We start from the raw sequence: 16,672 nt of genomic DNA on the forward strand, positions 1-16,672 counted from the left end.
ACTGCAGAATAATCCAATTAGAGCCTTTGGTTTGAGGGGGGAAAAAACACCAAGCCCTTCATCTTTTATTGATGGATCAGTTCTGGAACTTTTTTTTTTTTTCTCTCTGTTTTTTCGCTCACCCCAGCCTTGTTGGCCGCTTTGAGCCGGAAGCTGTAGGTTTTGCCAGGCATTAAACCTCCCACGGAGCAGTCCAGCTCGGGGCCCTGGTAAACCTCCCTGCTCTCCTCACTCTGCAGCCCACTCACTTCCACGCTGTAGCACGACACCGGGCTTCCCCCGTCCACCTGTGGGGGGCCTGAAAAATACATGCATCCGGCCGGCATTAATAAACCAGCACACCTCCCAGGGGGGGGGGGGGTTGTCGACGGGAAGAAGAAAGGAATGGAGGCGGAGGAGGAAGAGGAAGTGGGAGGGGAAAAAACAGCAGAAAACATGCAAGAAAACCGACGCGACTGAAGCTCGCAGCTACAAGGTGCTTAACGAAAAAACTAATTGCATCAAAAGGAGCTTGAATACTTCCCACACGCACGCACACACACACACACACACACAGTGTTGGAGGAATGACTCACCCCAGCGCAGTTGCAACTCTCTGGCTTTGGGCTTGCCCACGAGTCGAGGGGGCTGGCAGGGCCCCGGGGGCACGGCGGGAGTCTGGACCTGCAGCGTCTCCGACAGCTTGCGGAGGAAGACAACACTCCAATTAAAAAAAACAAAAAAAAAAGGAAAGGGAGGGGGGCAGCAGTAAAAAAAAAAAAAAAAAAAGACAATCTCGCCCCCGCCACTCTGTTTTCCTCGTACATATTGGGTGCAGATTGTCATTTTTCGCCGGCTTATCAGCCCGATTCAGGCCACAACAAACCGGGAGAGGGGACAAAATATAAAAACGGCGTTTCGCAGGAACACCTGCTTATTGTCGCAAATTGTTGGAATTTCTTGCAAGGCGGCCGGGCCTAATGAGACACAACTTTTACTGCTTCCTCGTGTGGAAGAGTCCAACGTGTGACTCGGAATTGCACATTGCGTGGCAGCAAAAGACTTTTGAATTTCGCCAGCGTGAGTCACGTTTCCTTTGCTGGGAACGAACGCATGCAGCCACAGCTGATGGAGATATTAATGGAGGGTGTCTGCGAACTGAGCTAATTAAGAAAAACATCCTCCAACACATGCGGGGAGGATTAATCGATTAGAGGGCATTGTCTTGTACTTACACACCAGGAAGCATGCTCTAATTCCCCCCCCCTCCCCCCAAACATGCGACGCCGGCTGAATGACAATTTCCTATTAAGCCTCGCCGGAAATAGAGCACATATCCAGAATTATTCATGCAAGATTCATCAGTTCGACCGCAGGATGCGGTTGCGATCGCCGCCGTCAAACCGTGGAATGCAAGCATTGCAAAACAGTTTGTGTTTTATATGCTGAATTAACGCGGGCAGAAAGCCGCTGATGCGCCATGTTTAGACGGCAGAAGTTTGCAGTTTTCAGTTTTGTCAATTTATCACCTGTGACAAAAACAAAAAAAAACCCCACAGGTTGCCAGAGTTTTTGAATGCGTGTGGCGAGAGACACAGGGCTGTGCATGTGTGCTAATGCTGAATGACTCACCGGGCTTTGTCCCCCCTCGCTCAGGCAGTAGATTCGCGTCTGGTAGGAACAACCGGGCTTTAAGCCTTCGCACACATGCTCCTTCGCTGGCCCTGAGTAAACAAGCTCCCACGACAGGCCTGCAAGCGGCAAGAGTGCAAAAATTAAAGTTTGGCGACGTCCCGACGCAGCCGACTTGGTTTTCCAACGATGATATGTAGCACAGTGCAGAACGTTTAATTCAGACGCAATAGAAAACAACGCTGATATAGATCAAACCGCTAGCCACAGCCCGTTAAGTAATAGATTGTGAAGTATTGAATGGGCAAATACAATACATATTTTAATATCACTTAATACCAATGCATTTGCGAAATGAAAACAGCGAGCAGAAGGAAATGTATAAACAAGCGTTCACAAGGACGGCTACATAATAATCCCCCCCCCGATAGCAGAAGGCCCTCCTGGAAAAGCAACATCTGTTGCAGCCATGAGAGCTGCGGAGGCAGGATTTTAAAAGTTGCCACTTGAAGTCCCGAGTTGATCTTTAACACCTGGTGGGCAACATGCTTCGCAAAGTCTCCAGTCTGTCTCTTTAATTTCGCCAGGCAACGTCTCTTGCAGCACCTATAGAGTATTTACGCCGCAGACCTGCCTGCAGCGTGAGGACCGGCTGCCAAGGCGGCGTCACGTGACGTAAGAAAATAAACAATCAAGCATGATTCATTCGTTTGTTTGTTTGTTTTCCACAGCCCCAAAGCAAATGGATGACTGGCTTTTTTGCTTTTTATGAACATCCAGTTGCCAGTTGGATTTTCGCTTTCAATCCACCGCAATATTGTTATCGGCATTTACGACTCACCGGTCAGGCCTTCGGAGAGTTCCACCACATACTTAGTGACTGCAGCTCCACCGTCATCTTTAGGGGGCTCTGTGGTTTTAATAAAGACAAAACAACAGCACTATTAATAAAATTCTCAAGCCACGTGGTTTCGCCTAAAGATGAGCCAATATCAGGTGATGACATTTTAATAAGAAGCATTTTTCCCTCTTATAGTTAAGCGAGGCTAATTTAAATGTTTTAAAAGATGTGAAAACAGAACACTTCTTATATCATACACTTGGTCTCCATTCAGAATAATAGTCGTAACTTTTATTTAAAAAGCACTTTTCACTTTGTATAGCACTTTTTTGAAGTGTCTATTAACACCTGGCAAAGGCACTACCAATGGAAATCTGCCTTCAGCTAACTGGGGTATATTTTCTTAAGGTAATGTTGATGAGTGTACTTTGTCCCTTTTTAAGAATTTGAATTTGAATTTGCATTTGAATTTCATTATGAAATCTCAAAGTGCTCACAAGCAGGGCGCAAGGAAGGAAAAAAAAAAAAGATGTTGGCTTTTCAACCTTTTTAGCTTCTTAACTAAATTTGTTTTTTTGGGGGGTCATGAGTGTGAGGCTGCTACTGCTGCTGCTGCTGCTGCTGCTGCTCACCCCAGGCCATCTTGAAGCTGTTGGGCAGAACCCTCCCTCTGATCACAGGCCTGCAGGGACTGCCAGGTTTGTCCGGATTTGTGATGAACTCGACCACCTGGCTCGGGTTACTCTTCCCCTCCGAGTTGTACGCTGCCACCTGGAGAGTAAACATGAACCGCAGGCGGAGAGAGGGTCACATTATTCATGCCAGAGTTGTGGCCAACTGTTTGCCCAGTCGATGACGGAGAGCGTGTAAAGGTCAGCGTGTTCCCTGATAACGAGCAGCGACCGGGATCGACGCTGAATCTGTGGGAGAAACTGTGAGCAAGAAGCGGCTGCGACGCAGAGCGGCGGTGAGACAAACGACAGACGCCAGCGGCCCGGACGTCGTTTGGAAAACTTATTGGACGCATTAACGCGCCGATGTGTTATCGCCGCCAAGCACACAAAAGTTTTACGACATATTTAGGTTCTCACAGTTATGCGCTTCCGTCAGCAGGCCTGTCCAACACGGGTGAAATGTTTCCCCCACTAGGGGGAGACGCAGAGCAAGCATTAAACAGTTGACTGGGAGGCATCGTTTTTATTTTTACCCTTCAGTTAAAAAGAAAATACAGTCATTCTGAGACTTCTAAACGCTGTTTTATTGAAATGTCAAAGTCCAAATGAAGTGAATATTTTTAGACTTTAGGTAAAAGCTTTTTGAGACAACTGTGAAGTGTTTCTTTTCTTTTTAGCTGGAGGGGGAAATGAAATTAACAGTTCAACTGTGAAGCCTGTTGCCATGGTAAGCTGTGCAGAGATGTTTAGTTCCCTCAGTAGTTTTTATTTTTTTTCAAGCAATTCAAATAAGGCTGCAATTGTGTCCTAGATATCATATGTACTGGGGTTGAACTCGGTTTGAATATGATAACCTTTAAGAGAATAGTAAGGACGTAGGAAGAAAAAAGAAGCAGCTGCACAACCCAAATTACTATCGACAATTTGCACTGCAGCAGAGTACGACTGTGCAGTCGCTGATGACTCGGCTCATTTCGACATTTAACACGGACAACAAAGAGACGTTCACTGAAGACGTCCATGTCGACGCCAGTGCATTTCTGACAAACTTCTCGCTGCCACCCAGCGTGAGAGCGGCGCCAACAGCGTCCTATTCATGCTGATATGTTGTGCCCACACCCCTCCTGCTGACCAAATCCTGCAAAACAGATGAGTCATAGGTCTGCTGTGGGCCTCTGCATCCTCCCCGTCTGAAGCCCGTCCCCAGCCATGTCTCACTTGCCGAAAAAGAAAAAATCAAAAGCGGCACGTCGCCTGCTTCGACTGCAAACAACGCGGGCGCTCTCTCACCCTGAACTTGTACTTGGTGCTCCTGTGCAGGTTCTTGACGGTGCACGAGAGCTCCTCGCCGTCGTAGCTCGGCTGGAAGCCATATCCCTGCGACACAAGACACGACAAAGGGAAGGTAAAACAGTGAGCGAGCGAGCGAGCGAGCGACCCGCGGGGCGAAAAAAATACTTCATAGGAAAGTGAAAAGCGGATAAAAATGGCAGGGGAACTATTTTGTGCTCCCGCCGACGAGGACTATGTTTAGAAATAAATGTTTCGGAAGCAGGCAGGCGGTGGCTGTGACAGGCTGAAATATATGAAAGCATTAAAACTGGTAAAAAAAAAAAAAAAAAAATGTCTGGGAAAAACATAAAATGCATTTTTGTCAGCGATGTACAGGTTTCCGGGAGCTGTGCGAGCTGCGAACGATAATCCTATCGCAGATGAAGAGTGTTCAACATATTTAACAAGATCATTAGTGACACATACTGCAGCGTCATCAACGACTCCCAGGCTGTAATTGTAATGAGTTCTGATTAAATGTGAGCCGGAGGCGGCTGAAGACGTACCGAGCCCTCCTCCTCCATCTCCAGAATGTAGAAGATGTCGTCCTCCTTGGGAGAGCTGGAGGGCCGCTGCCACTTGACACACAGCCAGGTCACCCCTGCCATCTCCAGCTCTGGAGGGAAGGGTGGCAATGGCACACTGCATGAGGTGAACAGATCCACCACTTCACTGAACTCGCTGGAGACGGGAAACAAGAGGGGGAGAGAAGGAGAAGGATGGGAGAGAGAGAGAGAGAGAGAGAGAGGGAAAGAGAGAGAGAGGGAGAGAGAGAGAGAGAGAGAGAGAGAAACAAGGAGGGACAGGGTGAGAGACAAACGTGAGAACACGCAAAATGGAGATGAGGAAGGAAACTTATGGCGACATAAACATCGACAGCGAGCGAGCGGTGAGTCATCCGGGGCGGCGAGGCGCTGGAGCTGCACTGCTGCACCCACCTGACGCCCATGTCGTTTTTGGCGGAGAGGCGGAAGGAGTATCTGGACGCCGGCGTCAGCTTGGTCACCCGGTACTGCTTCTGCGGGCCGTAGTAGCACTGCTCGAACATCCCGGTGCCCTTCCCCTTGGAGGACAGAGTCTCAGAGTCAGAGGAGCAGCGCGGCGCAAATCTCAAGGCGGAGAGCACGGCGCAACCTTTAGAATTTTAATTCTTTGCCAAAAAGCGAGGGATGAAAGGAAATCACTAGAGGGAATAACGGCTAAGTTCTGTGAAGAAAAAAAAGAGCATAAAACCAAGAAATTATTTTGTTCATTTTTACTCTAAACAGAGTGCTTTTTTTTTTTTTGCTACTTTTTGCTGTTTTTTTTCCTATTGCATAAAGATCCTCATGATTGTTTGAGGCTTTGAGGTTGTTTGATGTTGTCGTGCACTGCATTTCTAAAAAAAAAAAAGAAAAAAGAAAAATAACTAAAACATAATTTTAAAAAATTATGAACTGACGACAACAGATCGTGAGACTTCTGGGAAAGAGACACAGGGCAATTAACCCCCACCCACCGTGAAGGGGAGAATTAGTCATCTTCACTAACTCAGTATTAAACGAAGCTGCCACCTTGTCATTTCAAACAGAAGAATGCATGAAGGCAATTATGTGTTGGGATGCACAACCGAGCGGGAAAAGAGCCCTGAAGGATGTAATCAGAAGCTATTTATAGGCAAAAGTGGATAAAGGCTGAGAGATCCTGACATCAGGGAAGTCATTATGTCTGCATCAGGCAAATGTCGAGAAGCCGCGATAAAAACTCCTGGAAAAAAAAACAAAAAAAACCCAACATTCTTGTGGGTCCGTTTAAAGTGTTATTTCTCAAGAGGGCAACTGCTGCAAAGCATTTAGTGCATTTTACATGCTCATTGCTCGCGGTTGAGTTATATTGTGGCGCTGACAATTCTCCCCCTCGCTGGGCACGGTTCACCAAGTTTTACATATTACTTTCTGTCTCAAGTAAAAAAAAAAGAAAAAAAAGAAAAAGGAAAACACCCACGAGGAACATTGCCTGCTTTAACGGGGACAGTTATTGTCCATGAGTCTGGCACCATGACGGGAAAAAAAGTAATAAAATAAAAGCACATGCAAGGATGGAGGCGCTTTGAAAAACGCACATTAGTACTAAGACTATTACGGCATGGGCAAGTGAACACAGCTTATTTGCATGCAATAGCGTCCCCACCCAGACATTAGGCACCGAGTGGAAAATCTGAAATGGCGTAACTACCTCGTCCCACTGGAGAACGTAGTTTTGGATTTTGGAACCGTTGTCACAGGGAGCCTGCAGACAAACCAAACACATTTATCCTCCGATCCTTCGATCTCCAGCCCACAAACATGGCGACGCACATCGCAGACACAGACAGAAGAAAACGCTACCAAACTGTAGTCAACCATACACTGTCAACGCTTTAAAGCTGCTGCTGACACATCAAGTGCATCCAGGTGTGGCAACAATTCTGTGGATGTTGCTGAGCGCGTGCTTTCGCTTTAAAGCGCTTTGCTTAACTCACATACGGTGGCTACTGCAATGTAATTCTTTAAAAAAAAAAAAAAAAACAGTTAGCACATCAAACATAAGGCTTTTAATATAAGAAATGCAAATATATTTGGGTTGACGTGCTCAGAAATAAAGCCATGGACGATACATTTTTTAAAAAGTTATCAGTCTCTGTCACATAGAGGATGTCCTCCATTCTACAAAGCCGGACTGCATTAATCATCCTGTATTTCTTTCTTTTTTTTTTTTTTACCTTCCACTGGAGCAGAAGTGTATTTTTGGTCCCGCTGGCCTTCCTGGGAGCATTTGGACGATCTGGCTCACAGCTTAAAGTGGTGAAGCTCACAGCCTCTGATGGGCTTCCCTGTAAACAATTACAAATGGCCTGGACCCTGAGGAAGGAAGAACAGTGGTTAGAAGATGTCTCTCTTTTACACTGCAGCTAACTATCAGATGGAACGCGCAAGAGGGAGCACGTCGCTCCCATTCTGCCCGCCCCCCCCCCACTGGCTGCCTGTGCATGTTGGAATTCATTTTAAGATTTTGTCTTTAAATCCTTAAATGGTCTGGCCCCAGCGTACCTCTCTGAGCTGCTTCACCCCTACGCTCCTGCTCGGTGCCTCGGGTCAGCTGACCAGCTGCTCCTGGAGGTATCGAGGTCTAAGTGGAAGCTCAAAGGAGACTTACCTCTCTACATTAGACAAGCCCCTCACTGTCGATTTTTAAAACCCGTCTACAAACCCATGTTTATTCCTTGGCTTTTGACCCTGCACGAGACCGCATACATTGTTTGTTTTATGTTTTTTATGTTACTATGTACAGCACTTTGTGTCAGCTGTGGTTGTATTTAAAGTGCTCTATAAATTAAGTGGAGTTGAGTTGATCATCCCCACCTGACATGATACTCCGTTGCTGGTCGGAGGTCTTCTAGAGTGGCGCTTAGGTCTTCCCCACTGCAGCAAAGGGAGAAAAAAAACAATATTAAAAAAAAACACCAAAAAAAAAAAGCAAAAAAAACCTGATCCATCCCCGTAAAGGTCGGTGCTCACCAGTACATGCTCTTGTACTTCCCATCTTTGCCACTGAATGAGATGAACACCTCGTAGCTGAGGGGTTCCTGGGACTCATCCTCTGCACTGCCGTTCTCACCCTCGGGCCTGCTGGGAGCGCTCCAGCTCACGACTGCTCCTCGTGCCTGGACGTCTGACATCTGTCACATAAAAGCTTTCCAGTCAGTCACCGTCAAGCCCGAGCGGCGCAATCAAACACATTAGCGCATCCCTTTGACGGCGTCAACTCTGCAATCTACTGTAAACAAAACTCCTTTTTGATCTTAATCAAAGTGAAGAGTCGTACTGAGGGATAAAATAAAAATCCCCACGAGGACGGTAGTCAGCACAGCCCACCCCATTAGTAGGACGTCAGCGAGAATACATCACGGATGTTAATGGAATGCTTAATGACGCAACACATTTGCATCACCCTCAGCTTTCATGAACAGAGCACTAATAGTCACATTAAGAACATGCGCACTGTGATAATCAGAGGGGGAAAAAGGCGACGGCTGAAGTGAATACTAACCACAGGTTTACCAACAGTACTCAGCAGCGCCTGCAGGGCTTTGGCTTCCTCATCCAGCTCTGAGGAGAGAAATACAGACACTTTAGAGAGAACATCTCGGTCATATCTAAAAAAAAAAAGACTCCAGGAAAAGACATATTTGACGGCAGGAAAAACATTTTGTCATGTGCAGAACTTGAGCGGCCGTAAATTGTGATCTCACAAGAAAACTAAAGAAGGAAAAATACCAAGAAGGACATCGGTCTCACTTGCAATAATATGCACTTGCTTACTAATTACTTGCATTGCATAAAACAGTGACAGTTCTGTTATAGTCCTTCAGTGTTGAAGTCCGATGCTTTGAGGTCATTGAGGTTGCACCTGCACCAGTTTGTTGTGGTTTCTATAAAGTGCACAACTTTGACATCTAGTGTGAAAATATCTCCTGGAGCTTCTCCAGGGAACTCGACATGATAAGTTTAGTTTTGTAGCACAGAACTGGATGATCTCGTCCGCCTGTATTTGGACAAACACTCCCCACCAGCACCTCTGGCTTTTGGTGCCGCTTGGGTGGGAAAACGCTGCTTTTGCTCTTCCTCGTGCTGTCAGTGTTGACAAGAATTTCTTAATTATGCACGAGTATCACCAAGCAACAGAGTTGAACTCTGTGATTAATGACTAGTCAGAGTTCATGTAATCAAGAATAATGCTGGCTGCTTCACAGATCCCCACAGTAGCGGCAGCTGCTGTGTCTAATGAGGCACTATTCAGAGCGTCTAAAAACAGCCCACTCCAAACATCCAGAAAATGCCGCGTGTCAGCCAAACTATGAGCCTCGATAACCCTCACCTCTGTGACCTCCTTACCTTCCGACTCTCCGTTTCTGCCTCTGCCCGTCTGCTTTGCGCTACCGGCCGCGGCGAGGCCGAGATGCCCGTGTTCCGCTTCCGGCCCTTTCCCTCCGAAGCCGTTGTGAATGTCCACAGTCTGGGGGCTGCTACAGTTCTTCTGAGGCGACGGCGGGGGGCTGTCCTTCACCTGGCCACCGCCGCCGCCGCCGCATCCGCCTCCTTGACGCTCCTTCAGCTTCTTCTGCAGACGCTCGTACGTTTTGCTCGTCCTGTCGTCTCGGTGCACAAACTGTGGGCGTCCGTGTGGCGAGTGGGATTCTGCAGAGACTGAAGGAGTGAGTGAGGGGAGAGTTTTAATGAAACTTCACAGGCGCAAACAGAACGTCTGTGAGCAGAAAAATACAAAGACGTTCAAAAGAGAAAAAGAGACTTACAAAGTAAATAAAAAATGCATGCGAATTATGTGGGCACGAGTAGAATAAGTTCCAGAAAGATTAGGAGACTAAAGACTAAACACGTCTCAGGCTGGCAGGTAAACTGCAGCCCTGCAAATGAATACTCATTACTGACAAATGAATAAGACTTCTTAATAGAACAACACAGACCAGAGGCGACCGGCTCAGACTCACCCTGCTCTGAGTAGATGTGAGCCGGATGGTACTGGGTGGTGTACTGGGAGCTCATGTCACCGACGCCGCTGGCAATGCCTGTGTACAAGTGCGGCGGCAGGGGCATCATGGCGGGGTGCGGGATGAAGGCAGGCAGGTGAGCGTGGGGCGGCGGCTGCGGGTGATGGAGGGGGGAGTGTCCCCCCGGGCGGAAGTCTGGCTGCTGAGGTAGCACCAGGACCCGCTGCACTCCATTCTCTTCTATGATCTAGCGGAATAAAGAGGGAGCCAAGCGGCGCTCAGCAATCTGATATGACGGCGGCGCCGCTCGGCAAGGTGCCGGGCCCTGCGACGATGCACTGGGAAATGTGGCGGAAACGATACCTGTGAAACATATCCAGGAGGCACGTAGATTGGAGGCACTGAACCATTAGGAGACATCATGGGAACCTGAGCAGGACCTGAGAAGAAAGGAGGAGGGAGATCAATCACTTCCCCTCAGGGCAGCCACTCACTTGATCTGCGGTGAATACAGCGGGAGTGTCGGAGCAGTCGATAGGGCTGAGATACACGCGTCTGATCTGGGTTCATTACAACATTATAAAATAATACAGCCGGCAGGCGATGTATGCATTTCATTCTCCGCATCACAAAATGACTCTGCGAGGTCCCAACTTTGGAAAGGTTGAAGCTCGGCAGGCGTTGAGCCCCCGGTTGGAGACCCCAGGTTCAGTTTACTGATTTTGTCACACATCCACACAACACACTCACTACTGACTTTCTATTTTCTTAACCTCCGCAAACCCTGCCAAGTTTTCTTTGATTTTTGAGGACGTGTATGGTCTCCACTTCTCCAAGTCCTAAATGTTTTGTGGCGACACAACCAAACATTCCACTCGACTTCTGGCTCTGCTCCCTCACGTCTTGACCCGACTCAGTCGTCCTTAACAACAGCGTAGATAAGATAAAGTGCCAAAACCTTTTTCGTCCTTAAGCTGTCTCAATTATAATGCCAAACAAATGGACATGACAGGTTCGACTAAAAAGTCAGCAAAGCTGAACTTACAAAAAAAAAAAAAAAAACAGATCACTGTGAAGTCGCTTTTATTTGTAAGGGACAGCAAAGATGCTTTTGCGTCGTTTAACACTGGCAAGTACAATTGCGAGACAGCAAACGTCCTCGGAAATCACTGAAAGAAACAATTTTCTGGTGTGGTTCTGTTTCACGGGCCGATGCAGTGGCTAAGCTCAGCCGAGAGATGTGACAGCTCAGCAGAAAGCCTGCGAGGGAAGAGGGAAAGTTGAACCTCTCTGCCAAGTTTGCACATTTGCACGTTTCCCCGTCTGCCATACAATGACGGCTCTCCCGGTGGCGGAGGACATGCAAGAGAGAGCGAAAAGAGCCACGACGCACACTGACCTCCCCGCTGGCCGCTCGAGGAAGAGTTTTCCTTCATCCTGTCAAAGCTGTCGTGTGCAAACAGTTTTCAAAGGGCGGCCATGACGGCTCCACGACTACAGAGAGTAATAGCACGCTGAAAACAACCTCCCACTTGCAGCCGCTGGCGCCACCCCTTCAGGTGCTGAAGTCCAGACTCCACCTCTCTGGGGAACAGAAAAGTCGGTGTGTGTGTGTGTGTGTGTCTGCGAACAGCTGCCTGTTTGTTATCCAGTCTGACGCAACAGCTCGAAAGCAAAGCGCAGTTTTATAATCAGCGCTAACGTCCACAGATGGGTCATGTTGCCCATCATGTGGCTGTGGATGTGGTAACAACAACCTGGAACCTTTTCATGAAAGGGTTCAGCCAGTCAGGGCCAAGCGGACAGGGCGATGCGGTACGGTCCAAAACTTACTTTGGTGGCCAGAACACGGAAAATAAAATCCACAGGTCAAAATGATGAGCTGTGTTCTGAAACAATTATTTTCTGCAGATTGCATTGATTTGTTCTGGATCTTCCTGTATATGGCAAGTACTCACTGTTCATTTTGGACTGGTCAGGTTTGAGAATTTTTAACATGTTAAGAATCAACCATGTAGACAATACGTTGACAGGGGGTATTTCACTAAAATAAACCCAAAAACCCTAATTAAAAAAATAAAAATTAAAAAAAACACACGCGTTCAATGCACTCAATCAATCAATCTGGTCACCAGTAAACTAGACAGGAGACATCGGAGGAGGACGACGGCGGGGTTCTTATAATGAAATCAAAAAGGTCAAAGAGCTCGCAAGCCCACTGTAGCACACTGAGCCATTAGGCAGTGAGTCATTACCTTCCTAAGAACAAAAGGATGTGCAAGGACGAAGCCTCGGCCCAGGGCGCATTAAAGAACGAGGCCTGCGCCGGCCATTCATTGCTTTCAGATTACGCACCATTAAAAGGGTGGAAATTTAAAGAGTGCGCCTCCAACTGCACTTTAAACAACAATGTTATGCCTGCGCCGGCGCACCTGTGTGACCGCCCTAAATGGGCGACTCCAGGCTTGTGCCCACCGCAGTGACTCTGGATGAGCGGAAATCCGATTGGTCCCGTTGGCAATTTCAGTGTGGAATTATTAAAGCGAGAGTTTAGGGGATAAAGGCGCGAGCGGAGAGGACGCAGGGCGTCGCGGAGGGAGGACGCCGCAAAACATCCGAGTGTGAGACCAGGAGGGAGAATAGGTAGGGTGGAGGGGGGGAGGAGTGGGCGGAGGGAGGGAGAGAGAGAGAGAGAGAGGGAGACACCCACTCTTTTACATCAGACTGACGCACGAGTGCTGACAGAGATCAGATAGAAAAGGCCACATAACCATCCCCCACCCCCTCCGCCCTCCCTCCCTCCACCCCTCCCCCCCTGAGTCAACGGAGCATCGGTTGTGCTGACGTGGCCGTGGAGTGCCAGCCTTCCAGAGGAGGTGGCCATGGGGGGGGAGGAGGAGGATGAGGGAGGGAGGGGCGAGATGGAAAGGAGCTGGGGGGGTGGGGGGGGTTGAGAGGGGTGTGAGCGAGGGACACAACAGTCGCCCTCCGCAAGCGGAAGGAAAAAAAAAAAGGAAAAAAAAAAAAAACCCCGGCGGAGAGCCAATGAGCTAAAAATATAAACCAGAAACCAGCTTCCTGTTCTCGCAGTGTAAACAGAGGTTATTCAACACTTTGGGAAAACCATCAGCACCCGTCAACATCTTCACCTCTTCCGCCCCTCTCGGGGGGGGCAGGCCGGCAGGATCAACTGGCGCAGCGTGTCGGGAGTGGAGAGGAGGCTGAAGGTTACCGCAGCGGGACATCAATAACTGTTTGGGTTGTGCGAAAGAAAAAAAAAAAAAGAAAGAAAAAGGAAAAAAAAAGCCGAGCGAGACCGGAACAGAACCGCGTTCGCATTCGTCCGTCGCCAATCGCAGACGTTCAAATTTGGCAGGGCTTAGAGCGACCACCTGTTTCCTCTCATCTAACCAGAAAAAAAAAATGAAATGTATAAAAAAACAAGTTCACAACAAACTGGAAGGAGGGACGTCAAGCGGGTATTTCTAGGGCAATACTGCGAGCAGAGGAAACTTGGCAGACGCGGCTCTGAAATAACAGGAACAATCGAAGCAAACTGTCAGGTTTAATCAGATGAACCCTCAAATAGATGCGAGTAAATAAAGCAGAGGAGACGGGTGGCTGGCTGGGTGTTTCAAAATAAAGAAAGAAATAAAGAAAAATCTCAAGGGAGGCACAGAGACAACGAGCAGAGGCGAGGGAGAGGAAGACGGTGTGACAGCGGTGCGATGTGGGAAATCTCAGCCGGCTCTCGGAAGAAAAACTGAAAAGTGAGTCGATCAGACGGAGCCGGCTCGGTTACTAATTACAGGCAAACTAAAGAGCTGCGGCCGCGCTCTAAATATTTTCCCGTCAATACTTTTTATGCCAAAAATTGTAACGACGTTGATTAACTCGGTGTCATTATTCAGGAATTGATGTCGATGGCAGACAGCAGTCAGAGGCAAAAGGCTAACGAGCTAGCGGTTAGCCAAAGTTGACAGAGGCTTTACATACCAACCATATGGTGGCTCATTGTTTGTGTTGTCGTCCCCCCCCCCCCACGAGAGGACGGATGCCAGAACGGATGCCGGACAAGATGAGTCAATTATCTAAACAACCAGCTGTATCAAAACTGGTTTGAATAAAAACATTGAAATAGGATTGAACCAACAATCAGTTAGGGAACCGACTGGGTGGCTGATAAAAAAGCAAAGCCTTGTGCCGGTCATCTGAAAGAAAAACCCCTCCAACATGGACAGAAATATGTGGCCTCATCTGCAGGCTATTTTGCCTTTGTCAGCGGCTTCTATGAAGTGATACAATTCTTTAAAAAAAAAAAAAAAAAAAGAAGGAATGACATTGAGGGAGTATTTTCAGTATTTGCCAGGAATAATCTTCCCAAAAAAAAGCTCATAAGGCCCTGAATGTGTAGACTCAGACTCGGCCTACTCCACAGAACACACAGTTCTGCAGCCAATCATCACAGATCCACCTGAAAGAGGGCAGATAATAATAAGAATAGCCAGATCTTTGAGTGAACTGCCCGAATTCCTGATATATCGAGGCGTGCGCAACGTCAAAGGTGGGGAGGCAAGTCAGTGAGCCTAAAAATATGAAGGTACCCCCCCCCCCGCAGAGACAACACTCACAAACTCAGTCATGTTTATAGACAAGTGCAAAAGAAAACATCTGAGCCAACGTAAACTGGCTACACTCTGCTCCGGACACCTCGCCTTAGACTAAACTAAGAAGACGAGACAAAAGGCAGCACCCCCCTCCCCCTTGACAAACACCCTCCATCTCATAATCTCCTTTCATCCTCTTTTCTTCCTCCCTGCGTCCCCTCCCCACTCCCCCGGTATCAAGCAAGCGCTGGGAGAATGAGTCACAAGCTCAGTCATTCTTAGAGCTACTCACTGTAGAAGCTGTGAATGAACTGCGCCTGTGGCTGCCGGCTCACACGTCTGTGCGTGCATTCGCTCAGAATGTTGAGTGTTACAAAATAAAAAGAAAGTTAAAAAAAAAAAAAAAAAGAACAATGAAATGGGGGGGGGGGGGGGGTAATATTGCTGTTGTTTGCGTTTCCAAACATAAAAAGGTACAGCTCGGGCTCTGAGGCTGGTTTCAAGTTGAGGAAACGTGAGCCCACCCACGCTGATACACAATCACTTCACAGTGGGGATGCAAACTATCGATTAATTCATGAATCGTTAGTTGATTGACCTTATCGATCGATCACTGATTCATTGATGGGCTGTGATTTTTCCTGAGAACCTAAATTTCACAATGAAAAACGTGTAAGGAACACACTATCTGAACCATAAATAATGTTGACGGTCCAATGCGACCCATTTTTTACATTAGAGAACAGTAAAATCACCCTAAACGTTTATCCTAAAAGTAAACTTGTAACTTGTTCTAGTTATATTATGGCCATCACAGTATCTACAGGTGAATCGCCCTTTCCTGGCAACTACACTGTTCTAATATTAACTACCCGTGTAAAAAATGTCCAATTAATTGTGACTAATTTAATTGAATCGATTAAATTCTTAATGGATAAATTGTTAACATCCCTACTCCACAGCATCTGATGTTTAACAATGCACATCCCAACGTGCCGGACAAGGAACAGAGGACGTGAGCGCCGCAAACCTGTCGGTGGCAGACTGAAGATAATCTCAAGGAAAATCGGGAATGATATTAAGATTTGTGTGTGCAGCATCAGAGATAAGACACAAGTTGACAAGCATCAATCCTGACCACCAGTTACAAGTGTAGCTTGTCTTGCCAGGTAGAGCAACATACCTTGGCTGAGCATTACGAAGGCCAAGAAAACTGTTTTGACCGCTGATAGGAATTCTAGCACAAAACAAATACTTGAGTCAAACTGCATATTATCTCAAATGAACAGCGATTTACCAGGCTGGAAAGAAGAAAAAAAAAAAAAAAAAAAAAAAGACAAGTGAATTTGTCATACTCCTGCTCGGGGGGCCTGCGACACGTCGTACTGAGAGTCCAAGATGACGCAGGTGTGAGCATGCATATAGGAATAAGCACAGACATATACGCAGGCGCTTCACTTCTCTTCAGATGCCCGCAGGACGGGATTTTGTGAGGAGGAGGAGTGCCTCAGTCAAGGCTCGTCTGACCCGGCAAGAATTAGAGGCCGCTCCCAGAAATCAGCGTCATCGTTCCAAGCGATGTGAATCAGCTGCAGATCGGTCTGACGAGGAAGCGCATCTAATCAACAAAATGCTACAGATGCTGACTTGCATCCGTCTCTAAAAAGCTTAAAACAGGCTGCCAGCTTTTTACGACCTTCGGCGACACTGGGGGTGAGGGCTTGGGGGTGGGGGTGGGTGAAGTGCACCTGGGAGGCGGCAGATGCTCTGGGGTGAAACTGGGGGGAAATGGTCACTCGTTCAGAGCTCCTCTCTATCTGCCGGGGTAGAGAGCAGGCAGGGGAAATAGGTGCTGCAAGGGCTGCAACTAACGGTTATTTTTGTTGTCAACTACTCTATCGAGTATTTTTTTTTTCCCCCCCGAGAAGTCGATCAGTCACGATTATCTTGTTAATAAGTGATAAGCAAGAGTGTTACTACAGTTCAGTATAAACGCACGTATGGACAGGGGCTGTAATTTACTAATTACTGCCGTAAAGAACGCATTTACCTCAGTGAACCATCGTTGGCTAAACTAGCT

At 47.5% G+C, this 16,672-nt stretch overlaps 1 protein-coding gene across 6 annotated transcripts in view; it reads right to left on the reverse strand.

The window, feature by feature from the left end:
• The window catches only part of fndc3a (fibronectin type III domain containing 3A), a 38,251-nt gene that overhangs the window by 8,816 nt on the left and 12,763 nt on the right, over positions 1 to 16,672 (reverse strand). For 5 of the 6 annotated variants that reach the window (XM_076036738.1, XM_076036737.1, XM_076036742.1 and 2 more), the window contains 16 exons: positions 10,349 to 10,425; positions 9,986 to 10,232; positions 9,372 to 9,683; positions 8,527 to 8,585; positions 7,995 to 8,155; positions 7,839 to 7,898; positions 7,199 to 7,337; positions 6,673 to 6,726; positions 5,397 to 5,521; positions 4,965 to 5,139; positions 4,417 to 4,503; positions 3,085 to 3,223; positions 2,453 to 2,521; positions 1,612 to 1,730; positions 576 to 681; positions 123 to 298 (listed from right to left, as the gene is read on the reverse strand). In XM_076036738.1, the coding sequence (XP_075892853.1) occupies positions 123 to 298; positions 576 to 681; positions 1,612 to 1,730; positions 2,453 to 2,521; positions 3,085 to 3,223; positions 4,417 to 4,503; positions 4,965 to 5,139; positions 5,397 to 5,521; positions 6,673 to 6,726; positions 7,199 to 7,337; positions 7,839 to 7,898; positions 7,995 to 8,155; positions 8,527 to 8,585; positions 9,372 to 9,683; positions 9,986 to 10,232; positions 10,349 to 10,425 (2,105 nt within the window). Of the gene's footprint in view, positions 1 to 122; positions 299 to 575; positions 682 to 1,611; positions 1,731 to 2,452; positions 2,522 to 3,084; positions 3,224 to 4,416; positions 4,504 to 4,964; positions 5,140 to 5,396; positions 5,522 to 6,672; positions 6,727 to 7,198; positions 7,338 to 7,838; positions 7,899 to 7,994; positions 8,156 to 8,526; positions 8,586 to 9,371; positions 9,684 to 9,985; positions 10,233 to 10,348; positions 10,426 to 11,384; positions 11,437 to 16,672 lie in introns of those variants that run through there. The other variant, XM_076036740.1, reaches the window with a different exon arrangement.

The sequence above is a fragment of the Nelusetta ayraudi genome, unplaced genomic scaffold (assembly GCF_046127955.1).
Source record: "Nelusetta ayraudi isolate G7.1 ecotype Tasmania unplaced genomic scaffold, CSIRO-AGI_Nayr_v1 ptg000048l, whole genome shotgun sequence".
NCBI lineage: Eukaryota > Metazoa > Chordata > Actinopteri > Tetraodontiformes > Monacanthidae > Nelusetta > Nelusetta ayraudi.